Source organism: Vipera berus (assembly GCF_964194415.1).
Source record: "Vipera berus genome assembly, chromosome: 17".
Classification (NCBI taxonomy): Eukaryota; Metazoa; Chordata; class Lepidosauria; order Squamata; family Viperidae; genus Vipera; species Vipera berus.
Window position 1 is genome coordinate 4,086,527 of NC_138220.1, and position 20,799 is coordinate 4,107,325.

At 48.5% G+C, this 20,799-nt stretch overlaps 1 protein-coding gene across 3 annotated transcripts in view; it reads right to left on the bottom strand.

Moving 5' to 3' along the window:
• Window positions 1-20,439, bottom strand: part of CLSTN1 (calsyntenin 1) — a 29,815-nt gene extending 9,376 nt beyond the window's left edge. For 2 of the 3 annotated variants that reach the window (XM_081341357.1, XM_081341356.1), the window contains exons 1-9: window positions 20,217-20,439; window positions 12,523-12,645; window positions 7,087-7,282; window positions 4,869-5,077; window positions 4,566-4,715; window positions 4,267-4,452; window positions 3,681-3,929; window positions 2,085-2,206; window positions 1,108-1,270 (exon numbers count right to left, since the gene is read on the bottom strand). In XM_081341357.1, the coding sequence (XP_081197483.1) occupies window positions 1,108-1,270; window positions 2,085-2,206; window positions 3,681-3,929; window positions 4,267-4,452; window positions 4,566-4,715; window positions 4,869-5,077; window positions 7,087-7,282; window positions 12,523-12,645; window positions 20,217-20,283 (1,465 nt within the window). In that variant the 5' untranslated portion in view covers window positions 20,284-20,439. Of the gene's footprint in view, window positions 1-1,107; window positions 1,271-2,084; window positions 2,207-3,680; window positions 3,930-4,266; window positions 4,453-4,565; window positions 4,716-4,868; window positions 5,078-7,086; window positions 7,283-9,290; window positions 9,321-12,522; window positions 12,646-20,216 lie in introns of all 3 variants that reach the window. The other variant, XM_081341358.1, reaches the window with a different exon arrangement.
• Window positions 20,440-20,799: the final 360 nt, after the last annotated feature.

Genomic DNA, 20,799 nt, shown 5'->3' on the forward strand with positions numbered 1-20,799 from the left:
GGATAATTCACCTGTCGCAGTTCGGCCCAAGGTGGAGGGACCCAGAAGAAGAGCCTTCTCTGTGGTGGCTCCCTTCCTTTGGAACATCATCCGTGCAGACATTAGACTGGCCCCCACTTTGACAGTCTTTCGGAAGGGCCCGAAGACTTGGTTTTTGCCAGCGGGGCTGAGGAACCCAGAGTGCAAACTGCATCCAATGGCTTATTTAATCGCGTGCCGTCGCCAGTGGGCGGGAGGTCGTTATTTTATTTTTTTATTTTTTTAGTTTTATACATTGTCTATCTTGTGTTTTTATTGCTTGTTGAGCTGCCTAAGAGTGGCCGTGGGCGAGGAGGCGGCTGTACAAATTTTCTAAATAAAACAAAATAAAAAACAGCTAAGCAAAAGTTTGCAATGACCTTGCGGAGGGACTCTCCAGCGCCTGATCGAATAATTCTGAAGGGAAAGCCAAAAAGGGGTTGAAACCCCACAGATGAATTTGGATCCGATTTTGCAGTGCAAAAATGTTGCCTTCTTAAAAGACTAATCTGAGCACCCGTTTTCGAAGGATGCCGATGAGGGGAAAAAAAGCCTTCAGCCATCAAGTTCGACGCTACGGCTGAAGTCCTTACACGGTCCCTGGCGAAAGGCTGTTTGAACCTGCTTTAAATGCTAGCTAAGCTATTGGCTGCTGCAGTTTTAGAGCCCCTCCCTAACAAACCGCCATCACATGCCGCACTTCAGTTCAATTACCCTGGCGAACATCCCAATCAACCCCACGCACACAACCTATGGCGGGTAAAGGCAGAGCCGGCGACAGCTTTCTCAAAAACCTTTTGGTTTTGGATCTATTTGAGCTCCTAACCCAGTCCTTCGCCCTACGTTGTTCCTTCGCCAACAGCTCTCAAGATGACAACCGACGAAGGGCTTCTGGCGAAAGGCAACTAGGAGAGTGGGTGGCTGTGTGATCTGATTGTTTTTATTAAATCCCAGCTACTCTTTCGAACTTTGGTTTGCTTCGGTCGGCCCATCGCTTCCGATTGGGTGAGTTGAAGGCCATTTAACCCCCTAAACGGGAGTCTGGCCCACCCACAAGCCATCCGGATAAAACTCTCGAAGGTGGCTTACCTTGCCAGCAAGCTCCAACCACTAGCTGGGACTCTATCCTGGAGGGGTGAAGGGGATAATCCTCGGTCACCGGGAAGGGATCAAAGGAAACGCCGTCGACGTAGAGCGTGGCCACCGGAATCTCTACATTGAGGATGTAGTGGTGCCATTCCTGATCGCAAACCTGGAAGGGGAGCCAAGGGTTTAGAAAGACTGGAGGGAAGGCAAACCTGTCTTTTGCTATTCCCGAAGGACAGGAGTCGATCCTAGCTCTGCCTGCGAAAGATTCGTAGCTTGAACTAGAGGTTAAAAGGAAACAGGGTCAGTGGAGACACCAAACAAGGATCCTTTGCTGGAGGTGATCCAAGGGAAAGCAGATCAGTTATCTGTCAGGGAGGTTTTAATGAGGTTGTCATCTGGGTTTGATGGGGCCAGTGAAGGTCATAATCTAATGCAGATGGATAGTAATTCAAGATCGGGCACCCCCGGGTAGGATCGGCTTGAAGCCTTGGTTGTGGGCCACCAACTAGAGCAGGGGTAGGCAACCTTGGCTCTTTTATGACTCGTGGACTTCCACTCCCAGAATTCCTGAGCCAGCTTGGCTCAGCTCTCCCTCTTCCCTCAGCGTGGCTGGCTCAGGAATTCTGGGAGTGGAAGTCCACGAGTCATAAAAGAGCCAAGGTTGCCTACCACTCAACTAGATGAACCAAGAGGCCTAACTTACAGCCCCTTTAGGCCAGGGGTCCCCAACCTCCGGTCCGTGGACCAGCACCAGGCCGCGACATGCCAGAAAGCGGTCCGTGCACACATCCCCCATCCGTGGGATGCCGGCAGCACACAAAACCACGCACCCCTCCAGTTCGCGGGGAAAAAAACCTCTCTCCACGGAACGGGTACCTGGTGCCCAGAAAGTTGGGGGCCTCTGCTTTAGGCCACCCATTTTGCAAATCAACGGAGGGGAACTGAGGTAGGGTGGCTGAAGTATTTTGGGGGCCCACCTGATTCAGCCTCCAGTGGAATTCGGCCGGCTTGTAACTCTGCCCCTCGGAGGGATCCTGGCGGAAGAGGAAGACCAACCGGCAATTGTGCACGTAGAGGGAATAACGGTGACGGCTCATGTCTGCACAAGAAGGTCAGAATTAGCCTCCCATCTCTGGCGCATCCGATGCTCTTGAAAAGACATGGGTCCCTTCCAGTGCTGGTCACTGCAACTGCCATCATCTGCCCTCCTTGGCTGCAGCTGGGGGAAGCCCACAACATCTGGAAGAGTCCCAGCTTTGAGCTAATAACAGGAGGAGAACTTTCCCCCCGGTTCGGTGGGAACCAGGCCAACTCAAGCCGAGCCAATAAACCACAGCTAAGTAGCGTAGTATGTGCAAGCCCAGTGCCCTCATTTTTCCTGACACCCGGAATCGAGGACTTAAAAACGTTAACTCCAGGCCCATAATTGGCCTATTAATGTCCAATAAACGCTAACCATGGGCGCAGAAGGCTTGGAGGCCTCCAGGAAGGAAGAGTTTTTAAGAGCCAGAAGTCAAAACGCATGGTGGGGATTGGCAGCACCACGGAAGGGAGACCTTCACAGGATTGTAAATAAGCCAGCATATGTTTCTAATAATAATCGGTTTCCAAGCTTCCCTTTCTCAAGTAATTCTTTCCAGCCTCCCCAGATATCCCCCTCTTGTTAAGTGACAGGGAACACTTGATATGGCCTGAGACGAAGCTTACAGTTCCCTTTCTAGAGCCGCTTCCCTGGATTCGCTCAGAATAAATACATTTTGTCACTCTTTCTGGACCCTTCCCTAATTAAATTCATTTGGAGCCAATGAGAGAGAGAGAGAGAGAGAGAGAGAGAGAGAGAGAGAGAGAGCGCGAGCGCGCGAGCCTTTTGCAAAGTCAGGCTCATCTCCAAGTGACAAAGCACCCTCTTTTCTTTCCTCCACTGTGAAACCCAAGCAATTACACTCCTCCTGGAATCGCGCCCACTTTAGAAATGACTGCTTGCGGTGCCCAGACATTGAACCTGCTCAGAGAATACTAGACAAGGGTGGAGAGACGGGGGGGGGGGGATATGGGACGGGAGAGCGAAGGGTTCTCTCTTGGGAGGGGGGGGGAGAAATCAAATTTGCTCTGTTGTGTTTCCAAATAGACCGAATAATCATCTTGTTGATGACTGCTAGGGCAGGGGTCCCCAACCCCTGGTCTGTGGACCGGTACCGGGCTGCGGCACGCCAGCAACCGGTCCGCACAAACAAGCAAAGCCCCTATCCATGGGATACAGGCAGCACACAAAACCACGCGGAAAAACCTCTCTCCACGGAACCGGTGCCTGGTGCCCAAGGGGTTGGAGGGGGGCGGGCGGCTCTGGGCTAGGGAGAAGGAAACTGTCTCTCACGAACCAGCACAAAACCCAGACAGGCTGAAACGCCACGCCCGCGTTGCTATGGAGAGGCAATGATATCTTAGTCTACTGCTCTCCAGCAGATGTTGGTGGTGCAGTCTTTTTGTGACCTCACCGCCGTCCTATGGCAGAGGCCGAAGGTGGCCAGGCGCGGGGATCACGAGCCAGGCAGGCGCCCTTCCGCTCCTTTCACCTGTCTTGTCCGAATTGCAGAGGATGGTCTCCTTCTCCTTGGCCCCGGGGCCGTGCCTCATCCAGACGGAAATGACAAACGGCTCTTTCATGCTGATGCTGACCACGCTGTCCGGCACTTTGACGGCTTGAGTGCCGTTGAACTCAAAGACCTGGTCGCTCTCGTGGCCGTTGTCGGTCGGGAGGCTGATGGTCCAGTTGGCTGTGCTGCTGGGGGAAGGGAGCAGCTCTGCCGTGTCCGAGGAAGCCCCTGCAAGGCCGACATTAAGACAGAATTTAAAAAAAAAGCGGGCTGGTTTTCGCCTCCAAGGAAAGATGCGGATCTGCTCGTTAGCGGGGGAATGCTGATTCTCGCGATTCCCACGTGCAGTTCTCTGCTCCTTGCTGAGAAAATCTGGCATCTTATCTTACCTGGCATCTTAGTTTATCTGGTCTGGGCGAGGGGGGGAACATTAGGCCCCCACGGAGGGAAAGGCCTCTGTGCCTCTTTTCAACATCCCTGCCGCAGCCGAGAGATGCTCACCTAGCCTCACACACACACACACACAAACACACACACACAAGAAGCCTGGGATCTTTCTGCTTACCGCAGAGTCTGTGGAGGGACTTCTCCGAGTAGGTGTCTCGATCGCAGCCTTTCCCGATGTGATTGGTCTCCAGCTCGACGGTGGCCTGGACGGAGGTGACGGCCTCGTCGCAGGTCTCCAGGTGGATGTTGGGGAAGAGGGAAAGCGCCCCTGTCCCGGGTTCGTATTCCATCCTTTTGCTCCAGCCTGAAACCAACAACAGAGAGGTTGCAGCCAGCAGCCTTTTTGGTGCTTGAAGCTTCAAGCAAGGAGTGTGTGTGTGTGTGTGTGTGTGTGTGTGTGTGTGTAACAAGACTCACCCTGCCAGCCTGGTTTGCAGGTGGGTTTAATGCTGATCTTCACCAGCACGTCCTCGGCAGCCCTCTTCTTCCCGCAGTCGTAGGCCGTGACGGTGAGCTTGTACTGGTGCTCCTTGCTGAAACTCAGCTTCTCCGTGTTCTTAATGTAACCTGGCAAAGGCAGGAGACCCGGGTTCAAAAAAAAAAAACAGAGCGGGCCGGTCGCAAATAAAAAGGACGAGCATCCCTGCATGACAGGGAGCTGGGATTGGGGCCGCTATCCAAAATGGCCCCTGTTGCAAGCCAGCCAGCCCTCTGCCTTACCGTCCTTGTCGATGGCAAAGGGAACCTCTGGAGTGACAATCTCGTAACTGCAGATCTGGCTGAACTGCGGGGAACAGTCGGCATCCACCGCCTCCACCTTCAGGATGTTGTCGTACCGCTTCCCCTCGATTGCCGTGGCCTTGTAGGACTTCTCTTTGAAGACTGGGGCGTACTCGTTGACATCGTTCACCTGGATGTGCACGGTGGCTCTGGGAAGAGAGAGCCAGACTACAATTGGCACCTTGAGGACACAGAGAAGCCTCCAAGTGGCCTCAACGGCTCTCTAAAAAAAAAAAATGCAAGTGACCAGCTGGCTGCAAGGAATATCAATCCTTTCACGCCCCACCATCCAGTCAGAGCTGAAGAAGCTTCTTGGATAAGAAGAGAAACGTCTTGGATGAGAAGCGAAACCAAAAGCACAGGTATAGTAGAGGCCAAGGGTAGGCAACCTCGGCTCTTTTATGACTCGTGGACTTCAACTCCCAGAATTCCTGAGTCAGCACAGCTGACTCAGGAATTCTGGGAGTTGAAGTCCACGAGTCATAAAAGAGCCGAGGTTGCTTTACCCCTGGTACCTGGCTCTAGTGGACAATCCCTTAGACATGAGCCAGCCGTGTGCTGCAGTTTCCCGTTGGGTCTTTCATCCGCTGACCCTCCAGAGTTAACTCTACTTTAGATTTGGGTCTACTTTGGGCTTGCACTCTACATTTGACCAAAGGGTGCTGGCTACCACCGGACGTTACGACGATGAAAAAGAGACGATCCCTTGGAGTCTAGCCTACCTTAAGGCGGAGCTGGGGGAGCGGGAGACCCAGCAGCCACGGCTGACGGACAGCCGTGTCTCTCAGCCCTGTCCATTTTGAGATGTATGGATTTCGACTCCCAGGATTCCCTGGACACGGCTAGCCAGTGGGGAAGGAGGCTGGCTAGCTTTGCTGGGTACAGATGAACGGCCTTGGGAGTTCCTTCCTCGCCAGATACAAAAGCTACTTTCGCTGCTCAGCTTCTCATCGTGTTGTAGTCACAGCTCCGAATTTTTTGATTTTTCAGCTATGAGCAGCAGGCCTTATTATAAGCCATCAATTACGGCAGTTAAAGAAAGAAAGGGCGAGGGCTCCATTAGCTGGAGCAGACAGCTTTTATTACAGCGCCATCTCCCCCCTACATTTCTCCTGGGCAATAATTTTAAAAGGTGAAAGCAGGGGAACGGCAGGGAGCTATAACAACTTGCTACCTTAAGAGTCACCTCCAATTAGGGAAAAATCAGACCAGAGATATTCAAGATTCTTTCTCCCTTTTGCCTCTGAAGTTCCATTAGCAAAACCTAAGACCTGTTTAGAAAGCATCAAGGGATGCCCATGTATGAGAAATTAAACCTAATTGGGGACGGGGGAAAGAGATGCATCCTTGTATATCCTGACTCTAGCTGCAGATACGTCTTGCTTTCTGCCCTTTCAGCAGACTAAGCAACCTTCTAAAAAAAAGTCTAAAAAAATCCATCATATCTTTCGGATTTCTTGAACCCTTCTGAAAAAGACGCTTGGATCAGCTTTCTCTGTCCTACCGAAAAGACTTGGGATTTGTTAAGATCACTGTGGATCAGCAAAAGCCAAAGGAACGCATGTCATCAGAGGAACTGTACTATAAAGCATAATGCAGACAAGGTTTTTCCCCCCCCCCACTCCAGGACAAGAGAGGGGGGGAGGGAAAGAGGGAGGGGGAGAGAGAGATGCAGATGGAAAACACTCTAAAGGTTAATGTGCAAATCCTTAAAACAAGATGGCTTCTGTCCCATAAATCCTGCAAGGGAAGCAACCTGCACATCGGTCAGAGCTGGTGACCTCCATCAGTTACTTGGGGGGGTGGTGTTTCAAGTGTTCTGTTCCCTTTTACAAACCAGGATCTCAAAGCAGCTGATTTACTTCCTCCAAAGTGGATATTCTGAGCACCAAGCAAATGCTGCAAGGAGGAAACCTGACCCACGCTTACAGTAAATGACCCTTTCCGACTTGGAACCCCGCGTGCCAAGACGCAACCGGGGAGCACGCTCTCTTCCGTCGCTGTTGTTGGCTTTCGGGCACGAACCATAGACCCATCTCCCATGGGGATTTTTTTTTAAAAAAAGAAGCAGAAACCAGATCAGTTTGGGGAACGCAAAGCTCATTTTCAATGAGGACTTCCTCTCACCCACCCACTCACCCGCCCGTCCATCGCTTACTTGTGTGACTTCTTCATATTGGCCCGATCCGGTCCTGTTCCACAATCGTAGGCCTGAATGGTGAACGTATATTCCTTCTGCAGTTCGCAGTCCAGTTTTTCTTTGGATCGGATCAGCCCTTCTCCGGTGGATTTATCCACCACCACCGCTTCAAAGGGGACATTTTGGCCGTGAACTTTAAATCCGCAAATCTCACCTAGGAGAGGCCAAGGCAGCTCGGATTAGTCCCTTTTGGGCAGCTGGGACAAGGAAGACGGATCTCGAACGGGGATGCGTGCACGAGGAGACACACACACGGAGGTGTGAATTTGGAACAGGTGTCACTCAACCAGTTTAGCAGCCAGGGATTTTGTGAGGGGGGTGGGTTTGGGGGGGACAAAGCAAAAAGGAACTCGTGTTTGGGCCGTCCTGGGAACTTTTTAGTCTGTATTTGGGGGGGGGGAGAAAAAAGAAGACGCAGGCAGACATCTGGATTGCCAAGCAATTAATTCCCTTTGCATTCATCCATGCAGGAGGAGGTCGAAAAAAAGAGAAGGCAGGCATTTCCACAGGAGCGCTTGAGAAACTCTAGACTACGGCAAAGACGCCGGGTTCCCCCCAAAACAGAAGCAGAGAGGCCGGAAGCATAAATGGTCAAAGCCACCGGGAATAACAACGCTGGCCGGGCTTCCTCAGAGCAGTTAAAAAAACACTCCGTTATCAAATCAAGGAAGGGGAGGGGGGGGAGTGAGGTGGGGGTGGTGGAGGGGAGAGTTTCAACTGGATGCAGAAGATTCAGCACTGTCACTCATCAAAATGCTGCCAAGTGATTTTTTGGGGGGTGGGTGGGGGTGTTTTTCGTCTTCCTGTGCAATGTATCTGATATATATATATATATATATATATATATATATATATATATATATATATATATATATATATATATATATATATATATATATATATATATATATATATATATATATATATATATATATATATATATTGCTCAAAAAAAAATAAAGGGAACAGAACACATCCTACTATTAAATACAGTACATTGTGTTGTTTAAGTGTTCCCTTTATTTTTTTGAGCAGTATATATATATATATATATTTTTTTAAAAAAGAAAGAAAGAACAGCAGAAGTAATCGGGGACCCAAAAGGAACTACCAGAGGAGGAAATGCAGAAATACCAATTTTTCAGGCATCCATTTCAATAGCACCGATGCAGTAATAACTCTCTCCCTGCTTTTTTTTTTCCTTTTATCGTTTCTCTCTGGATCTTAGCTGGGCAGACTGGAAAATCCGCCAGGACGGACGGAGGCTTTTGGGGAGAGACGCACACAGTCGCGGTGGCGTCCACCTATCCCGCTAAAACAAGCGTGTTGTGTGCGCCAGGAAACTGCAGCTGGCAGACGGATGCATTCGCACAACCCATCCCAGTTTTACGTCTTCCGGCTAGAGGCGTTGCTATCGACTCCCCAGGGGGAAAAGATGAGCCAGGGACTCATCCTGACTCAAACTTCCGTCTCCGTGCCTGAAGGTCAAGGGGACAAGAGTTGGCAATATTCTCTGCAAAGCCACGCTCGGTTGGAACTATCAATTTAATCCACTGACCAATTCGGCAGCAGAGGACCCGGAGGGTGGAATTCGGGAACGGAGGAGAAGGCGGAGGCGGAATTTACAAAGCTAGGAATTTTCAAAATGCCCGGCGGACGGAGTTTTCTCTTTCCTAACTGCAGTCAAGATGACTGCATTGCCAGTTCGGTTGCAGGTCTTGTACGGGGCACGCCACCTCGTCAACTTCAGCGGAAATAACACGTGTCCCTTGGAAAAACGCCGCCGCCGCTGAGAAGAGGCTGGGGGGGGGAGAGAAAAAAGGCTGTGTTTTCAAACCACCGCCGCCGCCTAAACTCTCCAAATGGATGATCTGATTTACTGATATTTCCAGCCAAGGATTATAAAAACGACATTTTTCTATTGATTTATTTTTTTTAAAAAAAAGAGGGGATTGGGGGAAGCCAAGGAAAAAGGGCAGGTAGGAGAAGCGGAGGCCGGACGGGAGAAGAGAAAGTGGGTGGATAAACTCAGGGCTGAAAAGCATGACAGGATCTTCTGTTTTAAGTGCCCATTTCCCCGCCTCCCCAATTTCGTAGCAAAAGTTAGTGGGTTAATATTGATAATAATAAAAAAAACGGGGTACAAAAGAGCTCTTCATCACCTTCCTTGCTGAGGGTCAGCTCAAAACTCTCTAAAGGGAGAAAAGATAAACCCAAATCTCCAGGGAAGACTGAAAAGAGGAAATGAGGAAAAAGGTCAAACACGCAGACATTAGATTGAAAACCTTCGAAACAAAATAATAATTAAAAAAAAAAACACCCCCAAATTTAAACGCTGTGCTCAAGCATAAACGCATCAGAATTGCCCAGGCCCCCATATATTCAATTTCCACTTTTTTTTTTCTTCAAGCCCAGAAACCAGGCCCCAGGCACGCTTTGGAAAGAGGTCACCTTGCAGCGATTTAAGACGCTGCAGCGAGTTCCAATCTCATTTCCAAACAGCACATAAAAGCCAATTTGGGGGGGTGTCTCGGATGCCACTCGGCCCTCTCCCGCCCGTTTGGCTGTGCTGTTCCCACGCTTCGCAGAATGTCTAAGCAGCCTCGCCTGCTGCCAGCCCGGGGGTTTTATCTCAAGTTCAAATTTATTTATTTATTTATTTAATTTTTGTAATCCTTGACCCTCTTGGGACAGTCCCTGCCAATCCAGACGCTCCTCAATGGAACAGCCTTCAAATCTAAGCTGGGCCACGAGCCCCCCCACCCACCCGAGCGGGAATTGCTTCGACAGCAGCTGATCCCGCCCCTGACTGATTTCAGATCGGCTGTATGGAGGTTCTCCGTCGTCTGGCTCCCGGTTGTCCCGAAGGAGCTTTTCCCAAGAGGCAACTGGACTTCCTTGTTTCACTGCCATGAAGATGCTCGAGTCGCCTCGAGGGGAGCGATGCTAAGCTACGGTGCCTTGCTTGAAGGTCTCTCGTGGAAAATGGATAAAGACTCTTACGTTTTACCCCCGGCGGTCGGGATTAGGAAAACCAGAGCGTGGCAATGTCCCACCGGCTTAAAAAGGGTTACCCAAGAGAGGCAGGTTGGAGCCTCCTCAGCTTTTCATATCTCTGCTTCTCAACGAAGCCTCCCCTTCGTCCCCCTCTTTGCAGAACGCTTTTGACCTGCTTTGCAAGTGCTTAATCTGTCAGGGAGAGAAGGAACAGGCCTTCAAAGCGGAGTTTGCAAGCCACGATGGCAACTCTTCTGCCCTTGAGCCAGTCCCGACACAAACGGCTGAGGACGGAACACTCTTTCTCTAATGTATATTCCAGTAAAGGTAAAGGTAAAGGTTCCCCCGCACATGCGTGCTTGTCGTTTCTGACTCTAGGGGCCAGTGCTCATCTCCGTTTCAAAGCCGAAGAGCCAGCGCTTGTCCGAGGACGTCTCCGTGGTCATGTGGCCGGCATGACTGGACGCCAAAGGCGCACGGAACGCTGTTACCTTCCCACTGTAGCGGTCCCTGTTTTTCTACTTGCATTTTTTACGTGCTTTCGAACTGCTAGGTTGGCAGAAGCTGGGACGAGTAACAGGCGCTCACTCTGTTACGCGGCGCTCGGGATTCGACCCGCCAAACTGCCGACCTTCTGATCGACAAGCTCAGCGTCCTAACCCACTGAGCCACTGCGTCCCTTTATATTCTAGGGGAACCTCAAAAAAAAAAAACAAAAAAAACCAACCCCCAAACGTCTGAAATTAAGGAGAGGTTTCAAAAGCAATTTACCATACGTCAAGAGGCCTGCTGCTAATGCCTTATCTAAATCTTCCCGGCGCCACGAAAGGAGAACAGCTCTTTGCATTTAGCCCTTGGCTCCGTTTCGGGCAGATTGAAAAACAGGTCTGAAAATCAGTCTCTGGCAAAGGGTGTTTAAGTAACAGCCTTCCTCACAGGGTGCGCTACATTTATTCTGCATTTCTCGGTTATAATATCCTAATCTGTGTTCTGTAATTTTCTTCCAGAGAGCTCCAGGTGCCCTGGAAAAGATTCTTAAGTCATATCCTACCCTGGCAACCATCAAGCACGAATCTGTTTAGCTTTGGAAGGCCGTCTCAAGATGTGCCTTCAAACAAGGCCGCCAGCAGCGTTCAGTCTCTTTTGAAAATTAGCAGCATTAAAAACTTTGATTTGCAAAGCTTCCCTGCCTTGCTGGCTTGACGTTTCTTATCGCCGCAGGTTGCCAAAGCAGCTTCATTCCCAAATTTGGGTTGAGCTCAGCCTTAGATCTGTTGGAAAGCGTGAGTAAGGCCTTCTCCCAAGGCCTTGGGAAACACCATTTTCCCAAAGGCCAGCCAGCCTTTGCCCTGATGGGAAATCCACATTCAAGAGGAAACCAACACTAACAATAACTAAACTAACACGCCTGGCTGAGGAATTCTGGGAGTTGAAGTCCACAAGTCATCAAAGGGCCAAATTTGAAGACCTCTGCTCTATTCAAACATCTCATCCCTCTTCACGGGGAATGGTCTGCAGGCATTCTTCTGCTGAGAATAGCCCCTTCCTTTTTCAGATGCGTGAATTCGGCCATTTAACACCGCCACAAGATCCAAAGCGGCTTTGTTCATGAGAACCTGCAGTCCCTAACCAGCCCAATAACTTGGGAGGGAGAAAGAGGCCAGGCTAGGAAAGCATGCTGCGTTCAAAAAAAAGGCGAGAGGGTACAGGATAGAGAACTTGATCTGCGGTTTGCAGCCAAGCCAGGAATTGGCTTGGCTGATCAAAATGGAAATCCAGTAATGGGCAGGTGGTTCTCTGGCTTTTGGGCACGTCAGGCTGGAAAACCAGGCTGAAGGTGGCCAAAGATTTTCCTTAACAAAAGGCTGATGCTGACAAATCTCCAATTGATAGCTTGCGTTCACAGTTATGAATGCCACATGCTCTCCTGCATGTAATCGCCTTATCTCAAATGAAGCCAAGAGGCTTTATCGTTCCTTTATTGATTCGAGTTCGTTTTACAGCGGATTGCCACCAGCCCCTCACACAATGGAGCTGTGGAAGATAAAAGTCGGGGCTAGTTGCAACTGGACACACACAACCACACACACCAGCCTTTCTTGATTCCACGACCCCAGTGGATACATCCCCGGTTTGTGTTTCACACTATTCGAAAACACGCAGGCCAAATATTCACACGTGAACTGTATTCAAAGTTAACTATTCTGGCAATCGTTTCTCAAATGTATTTCTGGCATCATTCCACCATCTCATGACCATTTTGCCTTTCTCCCATACATACAGTGGGTCTATGACGGAATAACTATGCATACTTTTCTACGTCACAGGAACCTTGGCTTTGAAGGAAGGCCTCTACCAAACGCGGTTAGCCTAATTCAACGAATGCAACCCCCTTACCTGCAAAGCGAAGCGGCGAATCTTTATCCAACGCTATCAAGGGCGGGTCCAGGAGCACCGTGTTGTCGTTTTCGGTAACAATGCCATGGTAAGTGCTCTCAATCCACGGCTTGTGCTTGTTAACTGTAAAAATCAAGGAACAGAAGGAGATTAATCAGAGACGGAGTACAACGGGCCCCCATCCCAAACGCTTCCTGCCGTGGCTGCATCTCACCTAGCCAAGCTTCATGAGTCGACAGCCTGACATTAGTGTGGGCGGTGGAGGGGAGACGGAAACAGTGGAATGTAAAGAGGAAGAAACAGGGGGGATGGAAGCTCAGCTGAGCCCAGTGAGAAGCTACAGCCAGCCCAGGTGAAGGTAAGGAGATGCAGGGCTGGGAACTGAGCACCTGTTTTCCTAAACAATATGCAAGCACCTGACTGGACACTGGCAGGTCACCAGGGATGGTGACTTTCCTGTTGTTTGTGTGGGAAAAACCTCAGCTTCTGCAACCATTTAAACTTTTCACTCTTGGCAAAAATCAAACCGCGTTTGACGACCGCGTGGGACGGTTGACATTTTCATTTATTTAATCCTGCGTCTGTGATTCAAGATATTACTCCGGGAAGCAAAATCCAGACTAGGGGGCCCATCTCATTGTCCCCCGCCCCCTTCATCGACTCTCCTCTGGATGACCGTCCCCTATGTGGGACTGCCCTTGGAGACTCCACAGAAGCTGCGGCTAGTCCAGTTGCAAATGGGCTTCTGGGCGCTATTCAAGGCGTTGGCTGTCACCTAAAGAGCTCTTTGGGGGTTAGGTTATTTGTGGGAATGCCTACCCCGCAAGACTGGATAGGCTTGGTGTGCTCCAGGTCCCTTCTATTAAACAGGTGCCCGCGAGTCTTTAAAAAAAGATGAATCACCTCGCTCCGTAGGCACAAAGAAGGTTATATTAAATGAGACCCGTTCTCTTCACGAAGGACAAATAATATAATGTCCCAGCTGAAAGTCTGCAGATTCTGTTTGCCGGAATAAATTGAAAGATTAGGGTGTTTTTTTTAAATAAATGTCTTTTATCCCACCAACAGGTTTTGTAATTTAAGATTTAATGCAGCCTTTGGAGGGGTGGCAACCTTCAAGCTGGCTCCTGGAGCGCTGAAAATAGCATAAGGCTTTATCTAAAAAAAGGCTAGGTGAAAAGGGAAATTGCACCCAGAGGTCAAGTGCATCGGACAAAGGAATGTTATTTCACTCCCAGGGACTGGTTTATCAATGCAGGTAACCCTCAACTCCTAACCGTTCATTTAGCGACGGTTCAAAGTTACCACGGCACTGGAAAAAGCGACTTAGGACCATTTCCCAGAGTTACAACTTTTCGCTGCTGCTTTAGGTTCAGGAGCCCGGGAACTTTATAAGTCGCTCAGAATCCACTTGGCAGTTATTGCTGCCGTTTATAACCTCTTAAAACTTTTAACAAGCCGGAAAAAAAGAAAAGAAAAAGAAAAACCTATTCAACCTGGAATGAAGAACAGCTAAAATGCCGAACTTCATCTGTTATATTTTGCCGAACTTCATCTGTTATATTTAACTGGCGAGCAACAAACACTTAAGTCTTAATTACTATTTAATCGTCCAGTTCCGCATTCTCTTGACTGTTGAAATTTGGTGGGGGGAAAAAAAACCCAACCCCCTCTTTAAACTATTTAATTTCAGGTGTATTTCTCAGACATCAGAGAAGAAGGTATATGACAAAAACGTGTTTCCTGAAGCACAAAAGCTTTTAAGGAAGAAAAAAAAAGATGAATACGTAAGTTATAAATTAAGAGCCAGGTGAATGAATGTCATCACAAAAATAGGGATATTCTCTTGAGACTAGGGCTTGTTCCCTTAGTCTCTTATGGCAAATAAAAACAACAACAAATGAACAATGATAGTTCAGAAATCTTTGCTTCTCATCCCCCTGCATTGCAAATCACCCTCCTAGACAGATATAAGTATTCATTTTCTTTCTTTCTCTTTCTTTCTTTCTTTTTGCAAAGCTATAGAAAAGGCAGTAGTTTTCTGCAAGCCTCAGGACAGCAGTGTTAAGCGTTAACTTTGCTATAAACCACTCAAGGTTTCTCCTCTGAACGTGCCTTTTAAAGGCACGTTTCTCATGCCCCATCAAGTCTTCTCCAGCAGCATTTCTGCTGAGTTGAGAACCACAGACTGCAAAAAAACCCAACAACACAGCAGCGAAGTGGGGAAGCCTCATTACTACAAAGCAGGCCATCATCAGATGGGACCCCTATTCAAAAGGGAACAAACCCTGTTGGAAATTTAAGATCCATCCTGGGCCAAATTTGACAACTGCCATCAACAATACCTGCAAGTCCGAGAAGGGGCCGAATCCCAACATAAGATGCTTTGGAACAAGGCTGAAATAAATTCAGAACACCAGCAAACAATCAGAATAGCGCTGGAAGGGACCGTGGAGGTCTTCTAGTCCAACCCCCTACAAAAGCAGGAGACACTACAAATTCTGGAAAAATGGCTGTCCAGTCTCTTCTTAAAACTCCTCCAGGGATGGAGCACCCACAACTTCTGGAGGCAAAGTTGTTTCTGCTGGTTGATTGTTCCTTGCTGTCAGGAAGTTTCTCCTTAATTCCAGGTTGCTTCTCTCCTTGGTGAGTTTCCGTCCGTTGCTTCTCGTCCTTCCCTTCTGGCGCTTTGGAGAATAGCTTGACTCCCTCTTCTTTGGGGCAGCCCCTCAAATACTGGAATGCTGCTATCACGTCACCCTTAGTCCTTGCTTTTCAGACAAGGAAACCCAACTTTGTTAAAGCTAGAGGCTACGCAACTGTCCCCTCTCGTTAATCCCAAAAGATTAAAACATATAATCTTCTCTCCCGGCTTCCAGTTTTAAGCCAGCAATTCTAGTAGAGACAGCCTGAGCGGTGTGTGTGTGTGTGTGTGTGTGTGTGTGTGTGTGTGTGTGTGTGTGAAATAATAATTTGTAAAAAGAGCTGACTATCTTGGGGAATCATCCTGCATGCAAGTTCCTAAATAAATAAATAAAAATCCCAAAGGTAATGTTTCTGAGGATAAGTGCTGCTCCCAAAATCAATGCGTTGATCCAGAAGACTAATCTATAGGGGGACGTTAATGATTCGAGTGCCACTGAATGGTGAATTGGCAGAAGATGGAGAAGGATGTGATTAAATCCCTGTTCATATCTTGCATCTAATTTTTTTTCCCCGCAACAGAGACTTGTGTCTAGAGACTGCAAATCATTATTGTAGTTGTGGGCCGAAGGCCAGTGTATATTCTGAGATTTATCTGCAAAAACCGCTAAGCGTTTAAAAAAAGAATTCTTATTAACCTGCCTTTTGCACTCATGCTTACCTGAGGCCATAATTCAGAGATGATAAAGTGCTGAGAGGCATCATCTAACAGCCCTTTTTGCCTTCAGGATTCCTTCCACAGTTGCAGGTAGAAAATTATAGCTCGTTCTGGGAGGAAGCAAGAGGTTTTTCTGGCCCCGTTATTTCTTCTTAATAAATCAAAGTTATTCCTATAGCGCTAGAAAAAGCTGTTCTGGTATAAAGGCTGCTCAGTCATTCAAAGTTTGCCTCAGCAATTTTTGCCCTCTCAATATCTCACACTAAGGCAAGTATTGTTCCAGAATTTAGCCTCTGCCTTTATTGCACCCATAACCTTTAAAAGGACAAGCTTCAAAAAAAAGGAGAGGGGGAAAGGAAGACTTGAAATATGTTTTGGCAAAGGGGAAACAAAACGGCACACAATTTTAAGATGGCAAGTCTTGTGTTGCACAGGAATTGTCAGGGAGGATAACTCAACAGGGAAAACTAGGGCTATTATCTATTGCTTACTTTTAAGAGTGCCAAAAGGGTTTGTTTTGTCTCTCCTTATCAAGTGCTAGTAGCTCTCTGGAACTCTGCAAGGAAACTGAACAAAATTAAGCAGGAAATTGACACCTTCCCAGATGAGGCCAAGGCCCTTCCCAACTGTGAAGCAAAAAATCCAGTCGGCTATGCTATCCTTGTGCCAGCTGGAAAAAATCAATGGAGAGTGGCCCTGTCCTTTTGAAACAAGACAACTAATACAGCATTTAAGCCATCTCACGTGGCCCTTGTTTTCGGTTTTCACATCTAATGAAATAAAACCCAGAGGTTTTCTGCAATGCGTATCCTTCCCTACCTCAATACCTCTCCACAAAGGGTTTTCAGGGGGGAAAAAAATGCAGTTCCCAGGATTTGATGTCCCTGGTTGGCAATCAGAAATTCCACCAAGAAATGTACAAACCATACCTCTTTGTGCGTGCGCGTGTACGTATTTGCAAAGGGGAATGAACAATGCCTAAATCTCAGGAAAATATCCTGCACTTCACAGAAGACAAGTAGCGTGTTACCTTCCGCGTGTCCTGTCTGTTATGAATCATACATACAGTACAAAGTGGGGAGGAGGGATGCAAACTACACAAAAGAGGGCAGGATGGTCTTTTTGTTGGGGTTATGGACTGGAAAAGATAGAAGGGGAAATAATGAAGAAATTAAATGCCCCCACGAGTGATTAGCAGGTAATGAGGTAGAAGGGAAAATTATCTTGCAACAGAATATTGTGCACACAATTGCCCCTGAATTCAATGGGGCTTGGTCCCAAGTAAGGATAACCAAACACAAAATATCACCATAAAGATGAAGGCAAAAGTTGAGCTGTACATTTTTCACTTTCCTTTTGCTGTCTGTCTTCATGAAATGCCTTCAGAGGTTATTAAATCATGCGTTACTGTATTGCTGCATCCAGAGTGCACTATGATTATATGAGAATGCATATTAAAATATTCTATGGCACGTATAAAGTATTGTTACATTACTAACCATGATTAAACAAATATCATGTCTGATTTTGCCGCTGGGGACAATTCTTTAACCAGCCCTATTTAAGACTGTGTCAGTTACATCTTCTGTTGTTTTAGCTGGATTCTTATAATCTCTGTAAACTATCCAGAGCTATTAAGAGCAGCTTTTCAATCTTCCCCTTGCAGTGTGGCTATATCGAAATGTGATGTGCAACCTCCGTGTGGGCGCTTCTAACAATCAAATTCCAATAGTGTACATGTGTATACGTAACACACACGCAACACTGCATCTGTGAAGACGAGGCTGCGCATCAACAAAATGCAAAATGGTGACTTTCCCTTGGAGGGCAATGTTGTGAATCTATTACACAGCCTCATGGCTTCTCTTTTGAACTGCAACCCCATGCATATCTAACACAACACTACTGCCCCTCCTCTGATGCCAATCGCGTGCACATATAACACAATTCTGTGAAGGCTGCCCCTTTTCTTTCTCTCTAACTAATCCCTATGACTTCTGTTTCAGATTGTGCGTAGGTAACACAAGAACTGACCTCTCTTGGGCAGTACCCATGAAATACTACACTGCACTTGCTCTCTCAGACTGTGGACAGAGAATACAACATTGCGTCTTCTCTTTCCCACAGCAACCCTCTAGGTTGCCACCCATCTTTAGGTATACAGTATATCACAGACCTGATCCTTAATCTGTCTCGGACTACAATCCCCTGCATGTAACAACTCTGTGTCTCTGTCAGATTTTGCATAGGCAACGCAACACTAGGCCTCCTCTCCCACACTGTGCATTTGTAACACAACACTGAGTATTCTCTTTCCGACGGTGGAGATAAAATGCAAGACTCATCTTCTCCTAGAAGTGCAATCCTGGGTAAAGAACACAACCTGGAGAATCCTCTCTCTCTCTCACCCCATCCATCCATCCACCCACCCATGTAAATATCACACACTTGGGTGAAATTCTTCAGAGGGCAACCGTATGGATAGAACAATCTTGCAGTTATTCCTTCAGACTGCAATCCCATGCAGCGAAAACACTATCCCTCCATCCATCCACCTCACTTTTCTCTTTATCACCCGCTATATAAATACTACACACTTGGGTGTATCTCTTTCAGATTACAATCCTGTGCAGAGAACCCTAACTACCTACCCACCTACTTACCCACCGATTCCATCCATCCATCCATCTCACTTTTTATCTCCCTCTAGGTAAATATAACCCAATTGGGTGTCTCTCTTTCGGATTTCAATCCTATGGAGACAGAACACTACCTACCTATCTGTCTACCCACCCCATCCATCCATCCCACTTTTCTTTTTATCTGTGTCTACATATATACAACCCAGTTTGGTGTATCTCTTTCAGATTGCAATCCTATGCACATAGAACACTGCCTATCTGCCTACCTATCTTCCCATCCCATCCATCCATCCCACTTTTCTCTTTATCTCCCTCTAGGTAAACCCAACCCAACTGGGTCTATCTCTTTCAGATTGCAATCCTATGCAGGCAGAACACTACATGTCTACCTGTCTACCCACCCCATCCATCCCACTTTTCTTTTTATCTGTGTCTACGTATATACAACCCAGTTTGGTGCATCTCTTTCAGATTGCAATCCTGTGCACATAGAACACTACCTACCTACCTGCCTACCTATCTACCCATTCCATCCATCCATCCCACTTTTCTCTTTATCTCCCTCTAGGTAAACCCAACCCAACTGGATGTATCTCTTTCGGATTTCAATCCTATGCAGGCAGAACACTACCTACCTACCTCTCTACCCACCCCATCCATGCATCCCACTTTTCTTTTTATCTCTGTCTACGTATATACAACCCAGTTTGGTGTATCTCTTTCGGATTGCAATCCTATGCACATAGAACACTACCTACCTGCCTGCCTACCTATCTACCCATTCCATCCATCCATCCATCCATCCCACTTTTCTCTTTATCTCCCTCTAGGCAAACCCAACCCAACTGGGTGTATCTCTTTCAGATTGCAATCCTGTGCACATAGAACACTACCTACCTACTTGCCTACCTATCTACCCATTCCATCCATCCATCCATCCCTCCATCCATCCCTCCATCCATCCATCCATCCCACTTTTCTCTTTATCTCCCTCTAGGTAAACCCAACCCAACTGGGTGTATCTCTTTCAGATTGCAATCCTATGCAGGCAGAACACTACCTACCTACCTGTCTACCCACCCCATCCTACCCATTCCATCCATCCATCCATCCATCCATCCCACTTTTCTCTTTATCTCCCTCTAGGCAAACCCAACCCAACTGGGTGTATCTCTTTCAGATTGCAATCCTGTGCAGGCAGAACACTACCTGCCTACCTGTCTACCCACCCCATCCTACCCATTCCATCCATCCATCCCTCCATCCCACTTTTCTCTTTATCTCCCTCTAGGCAAACCCAACCCAACTGGGTGTATCTCTTTCAGATTGCAATCCTGTGCAGGCAGAACACTCCCTGCCTACCTGCCTACCTGTCTACCCACCCCATCCCTCCCTCCCTCCCTCCAGGCCACTTTCCCCTCCCTTCTCCCCCTTCCCCCCAAATCCCGCGCGCTTTCGGACTGCCAGGCCGGGCAGGGAGGCAGACACGACCTGACGACCTGCAGCCTTGCAACCCCCGCCGGTCCCCCCCCCCGCCTCCTCTGCCCACCTGCCCCGGCCCCATCGCGCAGCCCCCCCCGCCCCGCCTTTGCCACCCAGCCCCCCGCCCGCCCCCCTCAGGCGAGGCCGCGTCTCGTGACAGACCCCCCCACCACCTTTCTCGTCCTCCCCCCCCCCCCGTTTCGCCTCACCTCGGGCGGCGCGGAGGCCGGCGCAGAGCAGCGCCGCCAGGAGGCAGGCCGGGGCCAGCAGCCGCATCTCGCCGGCTCGAGCGGGGCTCGGGGGCTTCTCCGCCGCGGCCGCGCGCCGAAGGAGGGGAACGGGCGGGCGAGCAGACCCCCTTGGCTCCGGCGGCCGCCGCGTCCTCCCCCGCCGGCGACGAAGTAAGATGGCGGCGCAGGCGCCCGCCGCTCCTCCCGCACCGGTTGCTAGGCGAGGGAGGGAGGGACCAACGGGGAGAGCCGCGAGGGGGTGGGGACGAGGGGCGTACCATCTGCACCAGGGAAGCGGGGGGGGGCAGGAGAGGAGGAGGAGGAGGCTGGATGGAGGGGCGGAGCCTCTTCGCTAGAGAGAGGGGTTGAGTAATAAAATAATCAAAAGTATACTACTATTGCTATTGTTATCATCAGCAGTGTTGTCATTATCGTGATTGTGATGACTATTGGCATTGTCGCTATTATCATTGTTTGTTGTTTTTAATATACCTATTTATTGTTTTAGCTTGGGCATTGTGTTTAATTCTTTTTTAACTTTTGTATCTTTGTATTTTTATAT